Source organism: Raphanus sativus, unplaced genomic scaffold, assembly GCF_000801105.2.
Source record: "Raphanus sativus cultivar WK10039 unplaced genomic scaffold, ASM80110v3 Scaffold1908, whole genome shotgun sequence".
Lineage (NCBI taxonomy): Eukaryota > Viridiplantae > Streptophyta > Magnoliopsida > Brassicales > Brassicaceae > Raphanus > Raphanus sativus.
The window spans coordinates 1-18,584 of NW_026617217.1; the positions used below are offsets into that span (position 1 = coordinate 1).

At 39.4% G+C, this 18,584-nt stretch overlaps 7 protein-coding genes across 10 annotated transcripts; 3 read left to right on the plus strand and 4 right to left on the minus strand.

Annotated features, from left to right (window-relative positions):
• Positions 1-1,240: 1,240 nt before the first annotated feature.
• On the minus strand, positions 1,241-2,546 carry LOC108817153 (60S ribosomal protein L10-1). The gene is made up of 4 exons (XM_018589810.2): positions 2,421-2,546; positions 1,715-2,216; positions 1,556-1,637; positions 1,241-1,459 (listed from the first exon to the last, which is right to left on the minus strand). Exons 1-4 carry the CDS (start codon positions 2,428-2,430, stop codon positions 1,391-1,393), a joined length of 663 nt encoding a protein of 220 aa, XP_018445312.1. The 5' UTR covers positions 2,431-2,546; the 3' UTR covers positions 1,241-1,390.
• A 349-nt stretch (positions 2,547-2,895) lies between these two features.
• On the minus strand, positions 2,896-4,844 carry LOC130504955 (uncharacterized). Of its 2 annotated transcripts, none has more exons than XM_056999562.1 (8): positions 4,664-4,844; positions 4,368-4,478; positions 4,108-4,274; positions 3,914-3,989; positions 3,768-3,840; positions 3,595-3,668; positions 3,415-3,508; positions 2,896-3,317 (listed from the first exon to the last, which is right to left on the minus strand). In XM_056999562.1, exons 1-8 carry the CDS (start codon positions 4,782-4,784, stop codon positions 3,251-3,253), a joined length of 783 nt encoding a protein of 260 aa, XP_056855542.1. In that variant the 5' UTR covers positions 4,785-4,844; the 3' UTR covers positions 2,896-3,250. The 2 variants fall into 2 exon arrangements, with proteins under 2 accessions (XP_056855542.1, XP_056855541.1); XM_056999561.1 differs by having other exon boundaries at positions 4,368-4,481; positions 4,664-4,842.
• A 159-nt stretch (positions 4,845-5,003) lies between these two features.
• Positions 5,004-7,384, plus strand: LOC108814006 (uncharacterized). Its single transcript, XM_018586582.2, has 9 exons — positions 5,004-5,165; positions 5,285-5,407; positions 5,499-5,696; positions 5,821-5,899; positions 6,108-6,253; positions 6,352-6,465; positions 6,570-6,701; positions 6,791-6,904; positions 7,008-7,384. Exons 1-9 carry the CDS (start codon positions 5,112-5,114, stop codon positions 7,071-7,073), a joined length of 1,026 nt encoding a protein of 341 aa, XP_018442084.1. The 5' UTR covers positions 5,004-5,111; the 3' UTR covers positions 7,074-7,384.
• Positions 7,385-7,718: 334 nt separating this feature from the next.
• On the plus strand, positions 7,719-9,589 carry LOC130504954 (sphinganine C4-monooxygenase 2). Its single transcript, XM_056999560.1, has 2 exons — positions 7,719-8,155; positions 8,828-9,589. The coding sequence occupies exons 1-2, from the start codon at positions 7,925-7,927 to the stop codon at positions 9,383-9,385; spliced, it is 789 nt and encodes a 262-aa protein (XP_056855540.1). The 5' UTR covers positions 7,719-7,924; the 3' UTR covers positions 9,386-9,589.
• Positions 9,590-10,485: 896 nt separating this feature from the next.
• Positions 10,486-12,097, minus strand: LOC130504956 (protein PHYTOCHROME KINASE SUBSTRATE 2-like). The gene has a single exon (XM_056999563.1). The coding sequence runs from the start codon at positions 11,967-11,969 to the stop codon at positions 10,644-10,646; it is 1,326 nt and encodes a 441-aa protein (XP_056855543.1). The 5' UTR covers positions 11,970-12,097; the 3' UTR covers positions 10,486-10,643.
• A 318-nt stretch (positions 12,098-12,415) lies between these two features.
• On the plus strand, positions 12,416-14,603 carry LOC130494361 (uncharacterized). Of its 3 annotated transcripts, none has more exons than XM_056999564.1 (10): positions 12,416-12,707; positions 12,824-12,915; positions 13,124-13,231; positions 13,315-13,397; positions 13,489-13,622; positions 13,713-13,762; positions 13,865-13,957; positions 14,033-14,124; positions 14,224-14,330; positions 14,434-14,603. In XM_056999564.1, exons 1-10 carry the CDS (start codon positions 12,492-12,494, stop codon positions 14,476-14,478), a joined length of 1,020 nt encoding a protein of 339 aa, XP_056855544.1. In that variant the 5' UTR covers positions 12,416-12,491; the 3' UTR covers positions 14,479-14,603. The 3 variants fall into 3 exon arrangements, with proteins under 3 accessions (XP_056855544.1, XP_056855545.1, XP_056855546.1); XM_056999565.1 differs by having other exon boundaries at positions 12,670-12,707; positions 13,120-13,231; XM_056999566.1 differs by lacking the exon at positions 12,416-12,707 and having other exon boundaries at positions 12,818-12,915; positions 13,138-13,231.
• Positions 14,592-16,506, minus strand: LOC130504957 (uncharacterized). The gene is made up of 7 exons (XM_056999567.1): positions 16,226-16,506; positions 16,040-16,111; positions 15,647-15,714; positions 15,433-15,574; positions 15,234-15,317; positions 15,071-15,163; positions 14,592-14,927 (listed from the first exon to the last, which is right to left on the minus strand). The coding sequence occupies exons 1-7, from the start codon at positions 16,442-16,444 to the stop codon at positions 14,826-14,828; spliced, it is 780 nt and encodes a 259-aa protein (XP_056855547.1). The 5' UTR covers positions 16,445-16,506; the 3' UTR covers positions 14,592-14,825.
• Positions 16,507-18,584: the final 2,078 nt, after the last annotated feature.

Below are 18,584 nucleotides of genomic sequence, written 5' to 3' on the forward strand. Positions count from 1 at the left end.
CCTCTTGTCGCGGTTGTGAACAATCAGCTGTACGCGGCGGATCATGCTGGTATGGAAGTGAGGAAGTATGATAAAGAGAGTAAGAGATGGTTTACGTTAGGGAGGTTGCCTGAGAGAGCTGGTTCGGTTAACGGTTGGGGGTTAGCGTTTAGAGCTTGCGGGGAGAGGTTGATAGTGATCGGTGGACCTAGGAGTTCAGGTGGAGGGTTCATTGAGCTGAATTCTTGGGTTCCAAGTAATGATGGAAGCCCTCCTGTGTGGACATTGCTCGATAGGAAACATTCATCGAATTTTGTTTACAATTGCGCAGTGATGGGTTGCTGACGAAGTTATAAAGATTATTATTATTTTTTGTTTTGTTTTTGCAAAGTGGAATCAAGATTCTTGGCTGCTTAGGGAGGTTGAAAGTTGCAGTCTTTTCTTAATTCATTTGGCTCTAAAAGATTTAATTCATGTTCGGATACAAGTGTCTTGGTGGTTAAACAGGTTTTTTACAATAACTTTGGTGGAGAAGTTTCAGAATCCTAGAGTCTTTCAGTTTTGTTCATGTTGTTGAATTTGTATTTTCTAAATACAATGTATTTATTTTGTTTTTATTTCTCGAAATATCTATTATACAACATTTATTTATTTTTTTCGGCGAAAGAAATTGCATCCTGTATTTTTTTCTTGCAAGTAAAATATTCCAAACTCATTAAAAAAAGATTTCATTTATTTTGATTCTCTGTTTTGTAAGTTCTGGACCTGTTATTGGTTTTTTCTTGTAAAAATGTAGGTCATGAAATTTGGCAGTTTAAAGCTGATTTACATGTAGATGATGACTTCTGTCAATCTCTATTGGATCAATCAGCTTAATATAATTAGTGAGATATTATTAAATCATAAATGTTAAAAATGACATCCACCTAACATTAGGTGTAGCTTAGCTTTACTAATTTAAAATCCGTGGCACGGATTCCGTGCACTTTCATACATGCTGGATAAAGTGTGATATCAAAAGAAAAAATGTTAGAAATGAACATTCCAATCACCCATCTCTGTTAGAAGTTGCAATATCTATATCCATGTTTCTTTTTACATCTCTTACTTAGAAATGAATTCAATGATTATACAATTAGGCATTGTGAGCGTTCGAGGAACATACATTCCAGCTCATTTTGGCCAATTTTTGCTCTCAAATCCTTTGATTTCGCAATAAGAAAAATTCTTGCAAAAGAAAAAAAAAGGAAATTGGCCAGCATAGAAAAGAACAATATCATATCAAAAAGGTTCGGGATACTGAATGAGGTCCAACTAAAAACTTTTAAGACAAGTACTTTCAAAGACAAGTTTCAGACTGACTAATAATCTTTCACAGGAGGAAAAGAGAGTAGACAAGAGCTCTGAAACTTCAATAGGTGGCTGGCAAAAATGCACTTCCCGGCTGACGGTTAGCCAAAGGCCCATGGCATGACAGGAACTGCACAAAGGAACAAAAAAAACATTTTCAAATTCAACAGCAATAAACAAAGAATCAAAGTGTGATTAAAAATATTGATGCATTAGTGAGAGATACCTTAGCATTAACACCATCAGGAACAACACGCTTCTCTTGCCTCAACTTAGTGAAGTCTGCTCTGTTAAACTTCGTGAAACCCCTGTAAAACAAAAAGTCATAATAAATGAGTTTAGTTCCGATGTCGTAACAAACTGATTCTCAAAAGAGACAACGTACCATTTCCTGCTGACAATAATCTTTTGACGACCAGGGAACTTAAACTTAGCCCTCCTGAGAGCCTCCTGAGCATGATGACCATGAGCATCCTTACACCTCACAGACAAAAGCACCTGCCCAATCGCAACCCTAGCACAAGTCCCCAAGGCCTTCCCGAAAGCTCCCCTCATACCAGTCTGAAGCCTATCAGCTCCAGCGCACGAAAGCATCTTGTTGATCCTCAGGACATGGAACGGGTGAACCCTAATCCTCAGGTGGAAAGCGTCTTTCCCGGCCGACTTCACCATGTACTTGTTGCAAGCGATACGCGCGGCCTCGAGGGCTTCGCTGGAGACGTTCTCCTTCTCCCACGAGACCAGGTGGACGCAGAAAGGGAACTCGTCGACGCCTTTCCTCTTCATGCCGACATCGTAGATCCTGATTTTGGGATCGGGGACACCGCGGCAGTAGCGGGATTTAGGGTATGGCTTGCCCTTGATCTGACGGTAACACCTTGCCGGTCCTAAGCAATGATTTTTTTCAGATTCTATTAGCCGACATTGTTTTTTTTTCTCAGACCATAATGTACGGAAAGCATTAGTTTGCTCAAATCAGTGAATGTACTACTCTTATTACATAGATAATCAACTCGTGTCAGAAGAAAGCTAATTAGATAACACTAACACTAAGTTGCCGAAACACAAATGAGAGAGGTCGAGAAACTTACTTCTTCCCATGGTGACTCTCCTCAACCTGAACACAGGGCTGCCGCTAGGCCGAAGCTTCAGAAAATGGATTTTTATTTATACCATCTGACTGATATTTTTCTAGGTCAACTAAAAGGCTATTAAAGTTTGGGCTTGAGAGGAAGTTCATATATTATATACAAAAGAGACTTATTACGGCCCACATAACTTCAAAGGGTTGTTAAACTTTCTTCATTGAATCCATCTCTCAGAAATAATTAACGTGGTTTATTGGATTGAATTTTTTTCTATTAACTGGAAATCTGAAAAAAAAAATCAAAGTTATCCAATTACTGAGTTTCTTAAAATATATTGCTACTCAATATTATTTCAAACATATAAATAAATACTCGTTATTATTATTAATCACATACACAACATACAAGTAACTCAACTGACTGATTTTACCAAAAAAAAAAGATAACTCAACTGACTGGCAAGTGGCAGGCATGCAAATACCGAGATAACACAAGACTTTATAACAAACTCAAACATCAATTTGACGCTTCTTTAGTCTCAATTTTCAAACAATAAATTAACTAGTATTGTATTGCAACATGTGATTGTAAAGACACTGTAAATGTAATTCGATTTTGGTTTGAATACTAATCAAGAAGATAGACGATTCTTTTTCTTATTACACTACCAATGCCTAAGCTGGGTGGTAAGTGGTAACAAATGGGTGATACTTAAAGAGTCTCAATGGCCATGGCAGGACCAACCGTATTAGTAATGCCAGAGACACTCCAATAGTGCTCCAATACCTCCATTGGACCAGAGCTAAAACCACATTGGGCAAGCTCTTCGAAGCTTAGTGTTCTGAAACCAAAATCCGATCTTGTATGTCTGAGAATGTCTGCACATCTTTTCCCCAAAGCCTGATTTGATTCAAAGAAGGAATGGAAACAGTATGTGTTATCTGAAATCACCTATAAGAAAAAAGGACTAAAGAAAGAAGGTATTTGTGGCGCGCACCAACAAGTAATACCGACGGAGTTTGCACCGCCTTTATCTGCTCCCTCATCATCTCCAACATGCACTGCTCTGTTTGCTTCTACGCTGATTTGCTCTGCGACATGACACATAATATTCAATGCAAGTGTATGTAATAAGACTAATTCAAAGGAAACAACATTTTAGTTTAGGATGAATAACCTAAAGCGCATTTGAAGATTCGGTCATCAGGCTTCTCGTATCCGACTTCTGAGGATACAATCACAGCGTCAAACCTGTACAAGTGCAAAACCAAAAAAAAGATGGCAAAGCTTACTATAGCATTCTCAGATTTCAGGATTAATAAAATCAAAAGATGGGAAAAGCTTACTTACATATCTATGACATTAAGATCCTTCAATAGCTTTCTAAGGCGGGTATCGAAATTGGATACAACAGCCATCTTAACTGCAACCACATTAGCCCCCAAAATTTCATAAATCAGCAAAACAAGGAGAGAGTTCGTCACTATAATAATAACCTCCGGCACTTTTCAGTAGTGACATTGTCTCATAAGCTCCTTCTGGGAGATGCCACGCCTCACCATTCGCGTAATACTAAGGTAATAACATTAGCTTTTAGGCATCAATGTGATGTACTAATTATTTAAAAAGCCAAAGAAAGCAATTCTTAATGGTGGAAGAGCCTATTTAAAAAAGCTTCGATAATACTAACTTGGTAGACATCTTCAAAGTAGTCATTATCAGAACAACCGGTAGCTTCGGAAACAACGAGCTTCCAAAAGGGTCTTCCATCACCCTGGTAACGCAACTTCTCAGGCCAAGGAGAAGCAAAAGCTCTCTTGAAACCTTGCTTTATCTCAGCTGGAGTTGTCTTGAGACCTGAACTAGTAGAGATGCAAATATAAAACAAACTCAGAGATCATCCGAGACAGTGAAAGAAGAAAATGTAACTGGTTTTGTAAAGAAAGCGACCGTATTTTTGGCCCAAGGAGGCGTAAGTTTCATGTACAGGTTCCGACAATTGCAAAAGGGTTCCTCCAGCATCAAGCAACAAACCATCATAAGCTCTCTTCACCCGCTTGTCTTCTTCACAGTGACCCAATTTATATATAAAAAAAAGTTTTTGTTCATCAAGTTCACATTTTGATAATCGTTTATAAGAACCCTTATTGACAGATAAGGGGTTGATCAGAAAAAAAATTGACAGATTAGGATTCACTTGAATCAAAATGCATTCTCACTGAAACAGAGGAGAATCAGAAACTAACCGGTGCTGAAAGAGACAGAAGAAGATGAACAAGACCGGAGAGAACCGGAAAATTTGCCGATTGGTCTCAACGCTTCAATTAGATTGCTTCCTCCTCGTGAACATCTCAAACAAGCTTCCATCTTTTCTCCAACCCCCCCAAATGTGAAAGATTTAGATGTCTACGGGAGATAAAAATCCGACATGGAGGCACCGTCTTTGTCTTGTCTGTGTTTGGTTCGCGATCCTGGTTTAATCTTTGGACCGGTTATAATTTTTGATTTTCCTTTTCGGTTCTTGGAACCTTCTGGCTCAGCTGGGGGTGTTTGTATTCGTCACAGGAACAAAAACCCTGAGGATTCTTTTTGCGTTCGCCGGCAGAGAGACATTGCGCGCAGTGAAGTTTGTGAAGCTACACCTGAATACTCTCTCTCTCTCTACGGCGAAACTCTTCTTCAGAGACCAGAGGTATGGCGACAGAGCTAGAAGAGCTTGTCGAGTTCCTATCGTCTCCTTCTCCTCCTGTAAGCTCTTTTTTTCTTTTTTATATAACTTTGGTCTCATCTGTATCTGAGATGCACCGACAACTATAGATTATAGGGTTTGTGTTGAATTCTGATTAAATGAAGAAACAACCGTGCAGGTGAAGAAAGCTGCGGTGGAGATTGTTAGCGGATTAACTGGTTCGGAGGAAGGTTTACAATCTCTATCCAAGTATTCCGAGATTCTACTTCCATCACTCTCTCGCCTCCTTAGTGAAAGCAAGGTCCTTTTGATTATATATAACCCTAAAAAAGCTTTTTTTTTAGATTTGGATTACTATTATTTATAAAGATTGGAACTTTTTTGAATTCCAGGAGGTCTCAGAGCCAGCAGCTCAGGCTCTTGTAAATCTTTCCCAGAACTCTGAATTAACTAGGAAGATGATTCAGATGGGTTTGATCAAAGTGGCCATGGACATGCTGTATAAGCCACAGTCTTGTATCACTAGATTGCTTGTCATGCTTCTAGTGAATCTCACTCAGTTGGATGATGGCGTTTCTTCCTTGCTTCAGGTCTTTTATGATCTTTTTTTTTAGATTTTTCATTAGATGAATTTGTGTAAATAGTGTCTGGGGGTTGGTAATCTAACGGTGAGGTAGGTAGCTAATTATGTTAAAACGTTATGCCTTTTGTTAGATTGAGGATGAGAAGATGCGTGGGCTTCATATCATGAAGCTTGTTAGGTCATTTTGCAGGTCTTCTGGAGAATCTGCTGGTAATGCTCTCAGCTCTTTATTTACTTATATTTGTGATTCTGACTCCTTTATATTTGCGTTTATTTCTTTAAGTAGTTTCCAGAGCTCATAAGGAAAGGTTATTTTTAGTTGCTTACTGTTAGTGTTTAGTGCCCCATTGTTATCCTTTGCTTATCTGTAAAAGTAGGAATAATTTGGTGGATGTTTTAATTTCTATTTATGCACCAGATGATCAGTTTGAGCATGTTGGCTCAATCCTAGTGAACATATCGAAAACAGAAGATGGGAGGAAAATGTTACTGGAGCCAAAGCGAGGACTACTAAAACAGATCATTAGGCAGTTTGATTCAACAAACCAATTGCGTAAGAAAGGGGTGCGTCTCTAAAAAAGTTTGTCCTCTTTAATGAACATGTTACTTAGCCTGCACTTAGAACAATTTAAACAAGGCTTATTATGCATAATGGTTTTCAGGTTGCTGGGACTATCCGTAACTGCTCTTTTGAAGCCAAGAACCAGCTGGAGAATATACTCTTGATATCAGAGTTTCTCTGGCCCGCTCTCCTCCTACCAGTTGCAGGCAGTAAGGTTTGTTGATTTCGTTTTATAGCTGCTACTTCTTTGCAAGCAGGTTATCTTCTTTATACAAGAGAACAGCTTCTGACTATTCGTTTTTTTTTTACCTTGCTTAGATATACAGTGAGGAAGATATCTCAAAAATGCCACCTGAGCTTGGAAGTGCGCTTGCCATTGAGAGAGAGCCAGTTACTGATGCTGACATTCGTGTTCAGACACTAGAAGCTATATATTTGATCATCTTACAGGTATAACAATTATCTACCTCGCCTTCTTTTTTCTTCTAAAAGACATGTCCGCTGATGTTGTCAAAACTTTGTTTGGTTTGGTGTTGCAGGAGGCAGGACGAAGGGCATTTTGGTCAGTGAACGGGCCAAGGATTCTACAAGTGGGATATGAATACGAGGAAGATTCAAAAGTAATGAGAGCCTATGAGCAAGTCGGTTCTTTGGTATGTTTATTCTCTCTCTATTACACTCAGTCACTGGCTTGACTCTAGTCGACTTAAGATAGATAACATTGCTTGTTCTTGGCTGTCCTATATCTTAAACCAGCTTGTTGAAGAATCTGGAGGTCCGGAAGAATTTTCATCATCGGAGCCAACAAAAGCAGAGTCTTGAAAAGTTACATTACATGTGTTGTGTCTCTTTGCTCTTGTCCCCATTGTTTTTGTCCCTCACGAAAGAAGTGACTTTGTCATGTTTTGCTAACAAAGTTGCCTTCTTTTCTGTGGCACATGAGTCCTGACAAGTTCATCCTGTGCACTAGGCTTTGTTGTACCAATATATTCGTTATTTGTTTTTTTAGTGTTACATTTTCTCTTGTGTTTGGTTTGGTGTGATCTTATTTGGTATTAGACGTTATATCTTACTTTCCTAAGACGATTTGTTTGTAGTAATCCAACATTTTGCTATATATCTTTTCTATATTATCTTATGAAAGTTTTTCAGTTTAGAAACTATCAAACTATTACTAAAAAAACAAACAAAAAACAAATTATTACCACAACCCACGAGGGAGCCACCGATTTAGACAGAGAGAACAGAGAGGCAATTCAATGATTATGTTCTTTTACATTTATTCATAAAATCCTCCATGCATACCAGATCTTATAATTTTCATCGGATTATTCATTACTAGCACACATTAAAATCAAAACCAGGTTGGCGCCTGAACCATTCGTATAAGGCCACGTGGACAATCCAGAACAGTGGGGTCCCACCTAAAATATCGTTGAAAAGTCATAAAATTAGATCTTCCGCGTCTTCTTCGTCTTCCTCTCGACGCAGAACGAAAGAGAGAGAAAACACCGTGCTTTGACGAAGAAGATTCTCTAATCTCTTCGTTGTTAGGTTTAGCTCTTTTGACAAAAAAGGGGAATTAGCGAAGAGTGATGCGATTTTCTTCACCAGGCGGTGTTTGATTCGCTTATCGATTTGTTTAGTGTTATATATATAGAAGACTCTAGAAAATGATGATGATGGGTTTCGAGATCTCCGATGAGTTTCTGGGAACGTTCGTGCCGATTGTGGTGTATTGGGTGTATTCAGGGATGTACATTTGCTTAGGATCTTTGGAGAGGTATCGATTGCATTCCAAGGTGGACGAGGACGAGAAGAATCTCGTCACCAAATCCGCCGTCGTCAAGGGCGTTCTCCTTCAGCAGGCTCTCCAGGCCATCATCTCCGTTATCCTCTTCAAGGTCTCTCTCTCTCTCTCTCTCTCTCTTTTTACCTTTTTGCCTCTCTTTGATTGAAATGAAAGGTCGAGACTTTATGTGGATGAGTTAGGGATCTATTGAATTTAAATGAAGCACCTTTTGTTGTTTTGAAACTCTGATGAAACAAAAACTCAGATTGGTCCTGTTTTAGATTGAGATCGTTTGTTATCTTCTTTCCTCGAACAAGCCTAATAGCTTATAATGTGGTTGGAGGAATCCAATCTTTCTCCCTTATCATTCTCATGTCCAATGTTTACAGCTTTTATTTTTCTGTCTTCAGATTCATGACCTTGTAATGTTTCTCTTTATTCTGTTTGAGGTCTATGGTTCTCATGTTATGATGGTACACTCTGTACGTCTACATTTCTCATTTTTTTCTTTGTCTTTACAGTTGAAATGTGGTTAGATGAATACATTCTTTTCTCCTTCATCCTTCACTTGTGCAACTTTTATTCTTGTCCTTTCGTTACTTACTATTCCTATGTTCACCGTCATGACATTTGTGGTGTTCTCTGTACTGTATGGGAACAAACTGTTTGAGGTTTTTATGTTATCGTACATTCCACTCTCCATATATGTTTATTGGTGGAAGTTCATTTATTACCACATCCTTTTTTCCTGTTTCTTTTAACCTTTGTTTTTTTCTTTCTTTAGATAACAGGAAGTGATGATGCAGATGCGTCTACGACGCAGCAATTCTCCCTTCTACTCCTCGCTAGGCAGTTCATCATCGCCATGCTCGTTATCGACACTTGGCAATACTTCATCCATCGCTACATGCACATCAACAAGTTCTTATACAAGCACATCCACTCTCAGCACCATCGCCTCATCGTTCCCTATTCATACGGAGCTTTATACAACCATCCACTAGAAGGCCTTCTCTTGGACACCGTTGGTGGTGCTTTGTCTTTCCTCTTCTCCGGTATGTCCCCAAGAACCGCCATCTTTTTCTTCTCCTTCGCCACCATCAAGACGGTTGACGATCACTGTGGACTCTGGCTCCCCGGAAACCCCTTTCACATCTTCTTCACTAACAACTCTGCTTACCATGATGTTCATCATCAGCTCTATGGAACCAAATACAATTTCTCCCAGCCCTTCTTTGTGGTGTGGGATAGGATTCTCGGTACTTACTTGCCTTATTCGCTTGACAAGAGAGCCACTGGAGGGTTTGAGACACGGCCAATCAAAGTATCCAAAGATGAGTAACTTTTCTTCTTTTTTTTCGAGTTTCTTTATCATTTGCTCGCTAGAGAACCACTGTAACCTCTCTGTGTACTTGTAACTGTGTACATACAATCCCAATCTCTCCTTTTCAATCTGCGGGCTTATGTGTAAGCTAGCCACTAAAATTCATTTTGTAATATCCAAAACTTCAGATATTCTCTATTGGATCTGCTTGTGAGAGTCTCATTTATCTTCTCTATTAGTCAATGACATACACACATATACACACACTGTCATTGCTTCTTGCTGTTGTTGTTCTTATCCCTTACACATGAAAACTTAATCATTTTTTTTCTTCTATCTGGTTAGTTTCATAGACCAATGAAGTTGATTGATTGCTCAATTATTGATAAAAGTGGACCTTTGAAAAAGATACAATCCTTATCTTCAGGATCCAATAATACTTTAGGACAGGGTTGAATGTTCTCCTGACAAATCTGAGTTCATCTATGTTTCTGAAATATGTATACCAGTCAAATACCTTGTTCGATTCACCGAGTTTGTTTAAAGATCAAAAAGTTTGTTTCTTGGTGAGATCTGAATCCTGGATTTGAACTTTAAGATGTATTACAATCAATCTTATTCCCAAAACCTAACATTCCCCCAGGAGGTGGTTACCTTGACATATCATCATCAATGATACAGTTAAGGTTTCTTGTCGTCTACTACTTTATCTCATTATCAACCACATGGTCTTGAGATGAGTTCTGGACCAAAAGATTCTGGATGGCGTTTATGACATGTTAGGTAAAATGGAACTGTCATTGATTAATTGAGTTGAGACTCCTCATTTTTGGCTCTTTTAGGCAACTCGTACGGAGTTCCGTTAAACCGTTAAATCTAACCCCCTAGTCAGGACCATATTTCCATTCTTTAGACGAGCACATGAAAATGAGGTGGACCATTGTGTTTTGCGACCAATCTATGTGCTGCATTAATACATGTCCCCTGAGTCAACAAAAGGTTATGGTTACACATTCACAGGTCACATGGAATTGCATTTTTTGGTTATGTCTTTTTTTTTAACAGATTAGAATTTAGAAACAAGTGTCTAGTGTTCACATGGTGCAAGCGATAGTAGATGAGTTCTAAAATATTGATTTGCAGTCTTCTGATTGATGAAAAATGAGTTCTAGGATCACACGATAATACATTTGAATATAGTATTAGTAAAACAAATCTTTTTCACTCAATGAACATTACATGTAAAGAGAAAGGCGCTCAGGGTTTTAGGGCATCATTAAATATACAGAAAAGGAGATTGCGTGCGGGAAACGGAACTGCTGCTTACTTTCCTCCTTGTCTCGATACTTGTTGGATTAGCTTCTAGAGGGAACCTTGGAACATAACTCGGTGTTCTGTTCACGTTTGTGTAAGAATCACCTGACACTCTGACAGCTTTGTGACTCTTGCAGCCCAACAATAAACCACCACCACTTCTCGGTTTCTGTCTCTGAGGCTCGTTTTCTCGGTTTGATTTGGCGGTTATAGGGATTCGAGGGATCTGGAAAGACCGGTTCTTGACAGGACTCGTAGCACATTCAGAGATAACAGAGTAATCCGCAACACTAGCTGTCACTACACTCCAAGCTATGCTTACCTCACTTGGCGCATAACAATCCGGTGACTCTGCATCGCTGCTTTCTTGCCTTGCAAGATATGGTTTTGTCTTCCCTGTTACACTCTCAATCTCAAATAGATCTGAACTTAAATCGCTCACACTCCCATCTTCCTCTTCTACTTCTTCCTCATGCTTTGCAGAGGTTGAGTATTCCCATGGAACGTTCTTGGAAATGATTCTCTTCTCAATAAGAGGAGATCCAAATATCTCCAGAGACTTCCTCTGCTCTAACATTGCTTGTTGTTGTTGCTGCTTATGAAGCTTCATCTCCGAGGTAAGATCTCCAGAGAAACTCAACTGCGTCTTGATCTTCTTCAGACCAGAGGCTCTTCTCTTCTCGTTGACGACGGCAACATCCACTGCATTCCAGTTAGAGCAAACGCCTTTGCAGCCAAGATTCACGAGAAAGCTCTTCTTGTTGTTGCTACTCACCTTTTGGTTGCTACTAACATCCTTCTCCTGCAAGTAACTGTTGCAGCTAGAGCTGTTGATGTGGCTCTTCTTCTTCTTATTGTTCTCCAATTTGTTCTGAAGCAACAAGCTCTGGCTATTCCAGCTTGATTCAGACCGAAGACTCGGAGTTTCAGAGGAAGTCTTCGAGGTCTGCTTGAAGATTCTCTCGATTGAAGGAGACACAAGTGAAGAACTGTGGTCGGAATCCATATCTCCATTGAAGTACTTCTCAGCTCCAAACACACCGATCTCTATATCTCCAGAAGCTTTCTTGCTAAGTCCTACAACATCTTGATGCTCTTCCGGATTGGTGTCAGTGTTCATATCGCTTACGAGGTTCTTCTGCGTGAGAGCATCTTCCTTGCTTGTCAAGTAAGAGAAAGAAGTAGAAGAGGAAGAGAAAGGACCATGGAGAGTGTTACTACTATTGCTCATCATGAAATCAAAAGATGTGTTTGGTGTTGAAGAAGAAGATGACCTTATAGTAACCATTACTCTTTGTTGTTATTTTCCTGTGGATGATTCAGATTTTGAGTATAAATAGAGGAAACATGATGAAGTTACTGGCTGTCTCTAAAGCTAAGTGTCAACTGTTCAATGGATGTGGGTCAACAACACTAACCATGACAATAGGGCCAATTTGCTTGTGATTTTGTACTAATGCTTGAAAAAATACTAGCTATTTTTTTGGCTTGGTTATAAATAAAACCGAATTTTTTATTAAATGAATAGAAAAATGAGTGGATATCATCACGAGGGATGGGTATTGTTACATACTGACAAAGCAAAAAAAAAACATGCCGACAAAGACCTTTGGAGTTGGTCGTTGAAGGGATTGGGCCTCTATTGACATTAATGGGCTTAGGCCCATATTTAAATGGTTTATATCGATACGGTTTTTTTTCCGCCCGACATATTTAATCGGACCTTATCCTCTTCTTGATCACTCTTACCAATCTAGTTGCTTTGGTCGGAAAAAAGAAGTTAAAAAAAAAATTGGATTAAACGATTCGGATGGTTTCGCAGATGATCTCGTGTTTAACTAAATCTCCATCTCTTTTCTGCATCTCTGGTCCCCGGAGTTTAATTCCGCCGAAGACTTATAACCGCGGCGGTTTGTACCGGTTTTCTCCGGGATTCGCTGGCCGCCGGTTATCTACGGTTAACCGGAGGAAATGGAGATCCGCGTGCATTTTCAACTCTGGGAAAGAAACTGAAGGAGAGGGAAAGGTAGCTTGCTATTTTCTCCGACACTAGCTTAGCTTGATAAGCTTCTTCCTATCTGGTTTCCCGGAAAAATATTTCAGAAACAAAATTATAAAAGTTTGTTGCTTTTATGGTTACAGGGAGGTGGGTCGGAGTGGTTGATACTTGAGAGATGGGAAGTGCCATGGGAATGGCAGACAGTTTCTTTAACTTCGCTTGCTTGTGGTTTAAGGTACTCTCCATCAAAAACCTTACCTTTAGGACGAATTAGGGTTTAAGTTTGATAAAAGTAAACAACTCCACGGGTATTTTTTTTTTTTATTATTTGAAAGATGGTCTCTCTGTTTTGGTTAAAAAAATAGTTGACCATCACTCTCTATCATCTTAGCTTCTTAACTATTATAAATGTAAGGGGTGAGATTAACTTTGTTCCCAGGCAGTTTTGTTTTGACAGGATTAACTGAGATGGTAGCCATACCTTATCTAGGAATCGATGTTCAGAAGCTGAGCCTGGACGAAAAGGCTGAGATTTTATTCCTGGATCAAGGGTATTATTACCAATAAGCTGCTGCTACTACTACTCTTTTGTTGTGTAACACAACGTCAACATGAAATGCTTTATACTTTGCAGGTTAACAACTGCAGTGGTACTTGCTGTCATATTCACCGTTGCCAGAACATTTGAGCCACTTCCTCTAGACATTTTGCGTTATGGTACTTGCCTTTCTTTCTTTTTTTTTGTAGGCACTTTCTTTCACTGTTTGCACTTCTATTGGCTAATTTCTTTGTTTGTTTTAATCTTCAGATTTGAAAGAACCCTTTAACTTGCAAAAAGGATGGCTCGTGTGGAGTGGGATCGGTCTGGTTGGTGCTGTTGGCGCTATTGCGTTAACAGGTGTTGCTTTGTCCTTATTCAGGACAGAGGCACCAGAAAGAGAGGTTAGGAGAGAAGTCACTAATTTAGTTTATTTCTCCTTTATGAAATGTCTGATTGATAATAGTAATGAGGCTTGTATGATTTTTTTCTAGGTAGACTCTTTGATGAAGCTTCTCCCATTAATTGGATCCTCAAACATAAGGTATTACCCGCAAAAGAAATAACAGTTGCGATTGTTGTATCAATAAATACTAGAATATTTCTTTTTATTTATCACAACTTTTGCGGTGTAATGATTGGGCAGCACGTTAAGCTTAGTGGGGATAACTGGAGTCCTTGCTCCACTTCTTGAGGAGACAGTGTTTCGCGGTTTCTTCATGGTCTCTCTTACCAAATGGTAAAAAAAAAGGAAGGGTCTTTGTCTTCTTCTCATTTTTGCTTCTGAACAAAGAAAGCTAACTACATTTTTCAGGGTTCCGACCCCAATAGCGGTCATCATCAGCTCAGCTGCGTTTGCACTTGCGCACCTCACACCCGGTGAATTCCCACAGTTGTTTATGCTAGGTGAAAACACACACAACTGAAAACAATACCACTAGCATCTTCTCATGTTTATAAACACCTCTCTGACTTCAAATATGTCTCTATCTTCGTCTGGTTTAGGATCGGTTTTGGGATTATCGTATGCGCAGACCCGCAATCTCATAACCCCGATGGTCATACACGGTTTCTGGAACTCGGGAGTTATTTTGCTGCTCACTTTCCTTCAGGTAGAGAACACATTACATTACTATGATGATCACTACAATGTTAGAAGAACAGATCAACTCTTAACATATGTTTTGTTTTATCTTTGTTTTCTCTTCTTTTTAGGTCCAAGGGTATGACATCAAGGAACTATTGTTGCAGGGAAACTAGCAAGAGATTGAGTATTGAACTGTAGACTCGTCACGGTCGTTCCCCTATAAAGTGAAATGCTTGTAATGCCCACTAAAAAGCTCAATGCTAAATTACAAAAGAAAGGAAGCAAAAACATTCACATTTTCAGTTTATACAAAATGCACAAAATCAGAAACTCTCAAACTCTAACATAGTAACATACACAGAATCTTTCTTATTAGATTCGTTAAGAAAGCTCCGCACTAAGTTGGGACACTCCTTTGTTACGCTTTTAGCTTGCGGTAGTAGGAACTTCCTGTATAGATCCTCTGATGGTCTTCTTGTAGCTATAGAAGCTAGATTACACCAGCATACGAGATGATTCACTAGTAAATCAAGGCTCCAACGAAAAATATATTATTACTCATGGCTCTATGTCGACGTGAGCTAAGCACCAACGCAACCCGGGTTGCCAAAGCTGCTGCTTCCTGTGCCATCAGTTTTTGGTTTTAAGTAAAGACATTATTATTATTATTATTATTATTATTATTATTATTATGTCCTAAAGAAGTGTCAAAATGATTAGAAAAGTTTTGTAGTAAGTGTGTTAAAAGTAAAAAAAGAAGCTAACCTGTCTATGTATTCGGCGCCGATGCAAGATACTAATGGCTGATGCCATGATGTAGCAAGGAAGAAGAAAAATAGCAGCTCGGAGTAATAAAAGCTGCAAAGATATATTAATATAGATCACTCTGCATAATCTTTGTAATAGAAACTCGAGAGATTCAACTTACAGAAAGTATTGAAGAAGTGTCCTCATCTTCACCATCTGCATAATCCGGTACGGTCAGTGCGCATCTCAACAAAAGAGTCATCAACTGCATGCACAAAAGCAAAGCAATGAAAGGGATGTGTTATTATTATGGGGTCGGGTTTACAAGTCAAGTAAATAATTGAAACTTGTTATCGAGAAGAAGCTTTAAGGCTTTTTACAATAAGAGCAGATATGCGGAAGAATGCAGCAAGACTGGTATTACGAGCTGTATAATCATCATACTCATACTCTAAAATCTGACGTTCGGCTTCTGTGATTGCCAGGAGGTGTGGATCCATACCTGAGATTGTCCATCCTCCACTATAAACACACATATTATCAAGTTAGAACATATTACAAGTGTTTTTTTTATATGATGAAACTGAGCATTACCTAATGTCAATAGTGGTTTCTTCAGATTGGAGTGGAGGTTGAGGAGAGGTATATCCAGCTTGGTATGGCTGTATAAGACAAAGTTAAAAGGGGGTTAGATTTTTTAACTTAACATAGAACTTTTCTAGTTAATGCTGTATGAAGTTTGAGTTGAATTCTTGTTAAAAAAAAGGCTACAAATAAAAGAGTTGTAATCTGAATATATCAACAATGGATATCTTATTTAACATGATTACCAAAAAAAAAAAAACAATGGATATCGTACAAAACTGCAAAAGAACGTAGACATGAATGAAACAACTAGTCACTAATGCGATTGATCATCAGGTCTCACTCTACTCCTCAAGATAAAAAGAAAAAAAAAACAGAGGAGAAAAGCGAATACATACATACCTGATGACAAATCTCGCATGAAGTGTTTCCCTTTTCATTGCACCAACGTTGAACACATTTTCTGTGAGCATACTGATCAAAAAAACATACATTTCTCTTTTTTTAGCTCTTTCAATGACAATCATAGTTTCTTTCTTAGTAAGAGGATGAACAATGAGAAAGAAAAAAAAAAAGAAAGAAAGCTACCTTAAGGCTACCACTGCAAGCACACGGGCTCTCGAGATTCATAATAGCGGATTCCTCCTGACAAATACGACACTCTTCTGACCACATCTCCGTAGCAGAAGTATCTCCCTCGTAGATACCCTCCTCTAACCTGAGGCTAGACGGCTCCCAAGTGTCAACCGGAGGTAACGGAACCTGCCTCACCAGTCGATCCACATATACCACCATGTGTTCATTCATATATCGAAGTAAGGCGTCTGAGAGTTTCTTAAACCAGCATCGCGGAGCCTGTTTCAAGCCATAAAGAGATTTGCGAAGCCTACACACCTTGTTGGGATGAGTGTGCCGAAATCCAGGAGGCAATTTCATATAGACTTCCTCTTCCAAATCACCATGAAGGAAAGCGTTATGGACGTCCATTTGGGACACTTCCCATTTGTTTGCTGCAGCCAGCCGTAACAGAGATCGAACTGTAGTCATTTTCACGACAGGAGCAAATGTTTCTTTGTAGTCTTCTCCTTCTACTTGACTCTTTCCATTTACGACCAGACGAGATTTATAACGCTCAATTGTTCCATCAGCATTATACTTTATCCGGAAAACCCAAAGACAACCGATTGCTTCTTTTCCAGGTGGTAAATCTGTGATATCCCATGTGTGATTGTCTTCTAATGCAACGATCTCATTACCGACAGAGTCCTTCCATACTTTCAACTGCATCGCTTCTTTAAAATTCTTAGGCTCCGTATTGCTTGTAATGGTAACCAAGAAGGCACGATGGCTAGGAGAAAACTGATTGTCAGCAATATAATCAGACAAGGGATATAATGATTTACCTGGACCGTTCGAGGATGGAGGAGGCAAGGGCGTGAGATGTGTATTACCGTCAGCGCTTGTAGTAACATTGTAGAGATAGTAGTCTTGCAGAGCGGCTGGCTTAGTCTTGTCTCGCAAACCTCTACCAAGTGATTCAGTGGAAACTTGTTCAACTGAAGGAGATTGCGCAGATTGTGTTTCAATAACAACATCTGTTACAGTGGGAGAAGGCGGAATCGATGTTGCCGCAGAAGGTTCAATTTCAGCAAGAGGCTCTGTTTCTGGCGCAGGATGCTCTGTCTCAGCAAGAGACTCTGTTTCAGATGCTGTTTCTGCTGTAGGCTGTTGTTCTGTCTCAGTAGTAACTGGAGAAGCTTCATCACTGCTCCCCCTGTCGTTAGACGGCAACTGCAACCAATCATCATCGCAAGGCACTGGATTTGGCCTGAGAGATGGAGTCAGCTTTGGTTCCGCGTATGGGAAGACATCTTCTCGAAAAATAACGTCTCGAGATATCACGAACTTTTCACGATCGATATCGTAAACCTTCCAACCTTTCTTTCCAAAAGGATATCCGAGAAATACACATAATCTACTTCTCTGTCCAAATTTGTCTTTATCACGAGAAGCTCTATGAGTGTAGCAAGCTGAACCAAAGACTCGTAAGGTTTGATAATCTGGCTTAACTCCATGAAGAACCTCATAAGGAGAGCGCCCACGATGAATAGCTGTAGGCGTTCGGTTGATTAAATGAGCTGCAGTCAACACCGCTTCTCCCCAAAACTTAACCGGAAGACTTGCTTGGAACAGAAGAGCTCGAGAAACATTTAAGATGTGTCTATGTTTTCTCTCGACTCTACCATTTTGTTGTGGTGTTCCAACGCAAGAGGTCTGATGGACTATGCCGAGCTTCTTGAAGAAACGAAGTAAGCACCATAAATTCTGTTTCCATTATCGCTACGTACCATACGAACCGGCTTCTTAAACTGTTTGTCTGCATATGCAATGAAGTTCTTGAGAACGTTTTGAACCTCTGATTTTTCTAAAATAAGATATGTCCAGACTGCTCGTGAGAAATCATCCACAATGGTTAGGAAATATCTAGCGCCACAAGACGAAGGAATTCTGTACGGACCCAAACGTCTACATGAATCAGTGAAAAAACAATCTGTAGTTTTATTCATACTGTCATAAAAAAATCTCACGAGTTTGCTTGGCTCTAAAACAAGTGTCACAAGGACTGGAGCCAGCAGATTTAGATGAAACAAAAGGCAAATCCGAAAACACAGTAAAAGATGGATGTCCCAAACGCCGATGCCATAAAGCTTGATCTGAACTGAGAGAAGCTCGATGACTCTTTGCTGAACGATATTCCATGAAGTAATACCACCATCAACGCTCCTCACCGGCTCCAATCAAAGTCCTCGAAAACGGTCTTCACAACAAATTGTGTCAGTAAACATAGCCAAGCAATTTGTCTGTTTTAAAAAGTTTTGCAACCGAGATCAAGGTGCAATTCAAATCTGGTACAAATAACTTTATCCAATGTAAGTTTTGCAGACAA

Bases quoted from the DNA above. Each gene is read 5' to 3' on its own strand.
- LOC108817153 (XM_018589810.2), bottom strand. The intron at 1,638-1,714 runs GTACGTTGTCTC...TTTGTTTTACAG, and splicing joins ATTATTGTCAGCAGGAAATG to GGGTTTCACGAAGTTTAACA. The intron at 1,460-1,555 runs GTATCTCTCACT...TCCTTTGTGCAG, and splicing joins CTGATGGTGTTAATGCTAAG to TTCCTGTCATGCCATGGGCC.
- LOC130504955 (XM_056999561.1), bottom strand. From the start codon at position 4,784: ATGGAAGCTTGTTTGAGATGTTCACGAGGAGGAAGCAATCTAATTGAA. The intron at 4,275-4,367 runs GTCGCTTTCTTT...CTACTAGTTCAG, and splicing joins CTCCTTGGGCCAAAAATACG to GTCTCAAGACAACTCCAGCT. The intron at 3,669-3,767 runs GTAAGTAAGCTT...GCACTTGTACAG, and splicing joins GATCTTAATGTCATAGATAT to GTTTGACGCTGTGATTGTAT.
- LOC108814006 (XM_018586582.2), top strand. From the start codon at position 5,112: ATGGCGACAGAGCTAGAAGAGCTTGTCGAGTTCCTATCGTCTCCTTCT. The intron at 5,900-6,107 runs GTAATGCTCTCA...TTTATGCACCAG, and splicing joins GTCTTCTGGAGAATCTGCTG to ATGATCAGTTTGAGCATGTT. The intron at 6,905-7,007 runs GTATGTTTATTC...ATCTTAAACCAG, and splicing joins ATGAGCAAGTCGGTTCTTTG to CTTGTTGAAGAATCTGGAGG.
- LOC130504954 (XM_056999560.1), top strand. From the start codon at position 7,925: ATGATGATGATGGGTTTCGAGATCTCCGATGAGTTTCTGGGAACGTTC. The intron at 8,156-8,827 runs GTCTCTCTCTCT...TTCTTTCTTTAG, and splicing joins TCTCCGTTATCCTCTTCAAG to ATAACAGGAAGTGATGATGC.
- LOC130504956 (XM_056999563.1), bottom strand. From the start codon at position 11,969: ATGGTTACTATAAGGTCATCTTCTTCTTCAACACCAAACACATCTTTT.
- LOC130494361 (XM_056999564.1), top strand. From the start codon at position 12,492: ATGGTTTCGCAGATGATCTCGTGTTTAACTAAATCTCCATCTCTTTTC. The intron at 12,708-12,823 runs GTAGCTTGCTAT...TTATGGTTACAG, and splicing joins AAACTGAAGGAGAGGGAAAG to GGAGGTGGGTCGGAGTGGTT. The intron at 14,331-14,433 runs GTAGAGAACACA...TCTTCTTTTTAG, and splicing joins TGCTGCTCACTTTCCTTCAG to GTCCAAGGGTATGACATCAA.
- LOC130504957 (XM_056999567.1), bottom strand. From the start codon at position 16,444: ATGAATGAACACATGGTGGTATATGTGGATCGACTGGTGAGGCAGGTT. The intron at 15,575-15,646 runs GTAATGCTCAGT...GTGTGTTTATAG, and splicing joins GAAACCACTATTGACATTAG to TGGAGGATGGACAATCTCAG. The intron at 15,318-15,432 runs GTAAAAAGCCTT...TTGTGCATGCAG, and splicing joins TCCGCATATCTGCTCTTATT to TTGATGACTCTTTTGTTGAG.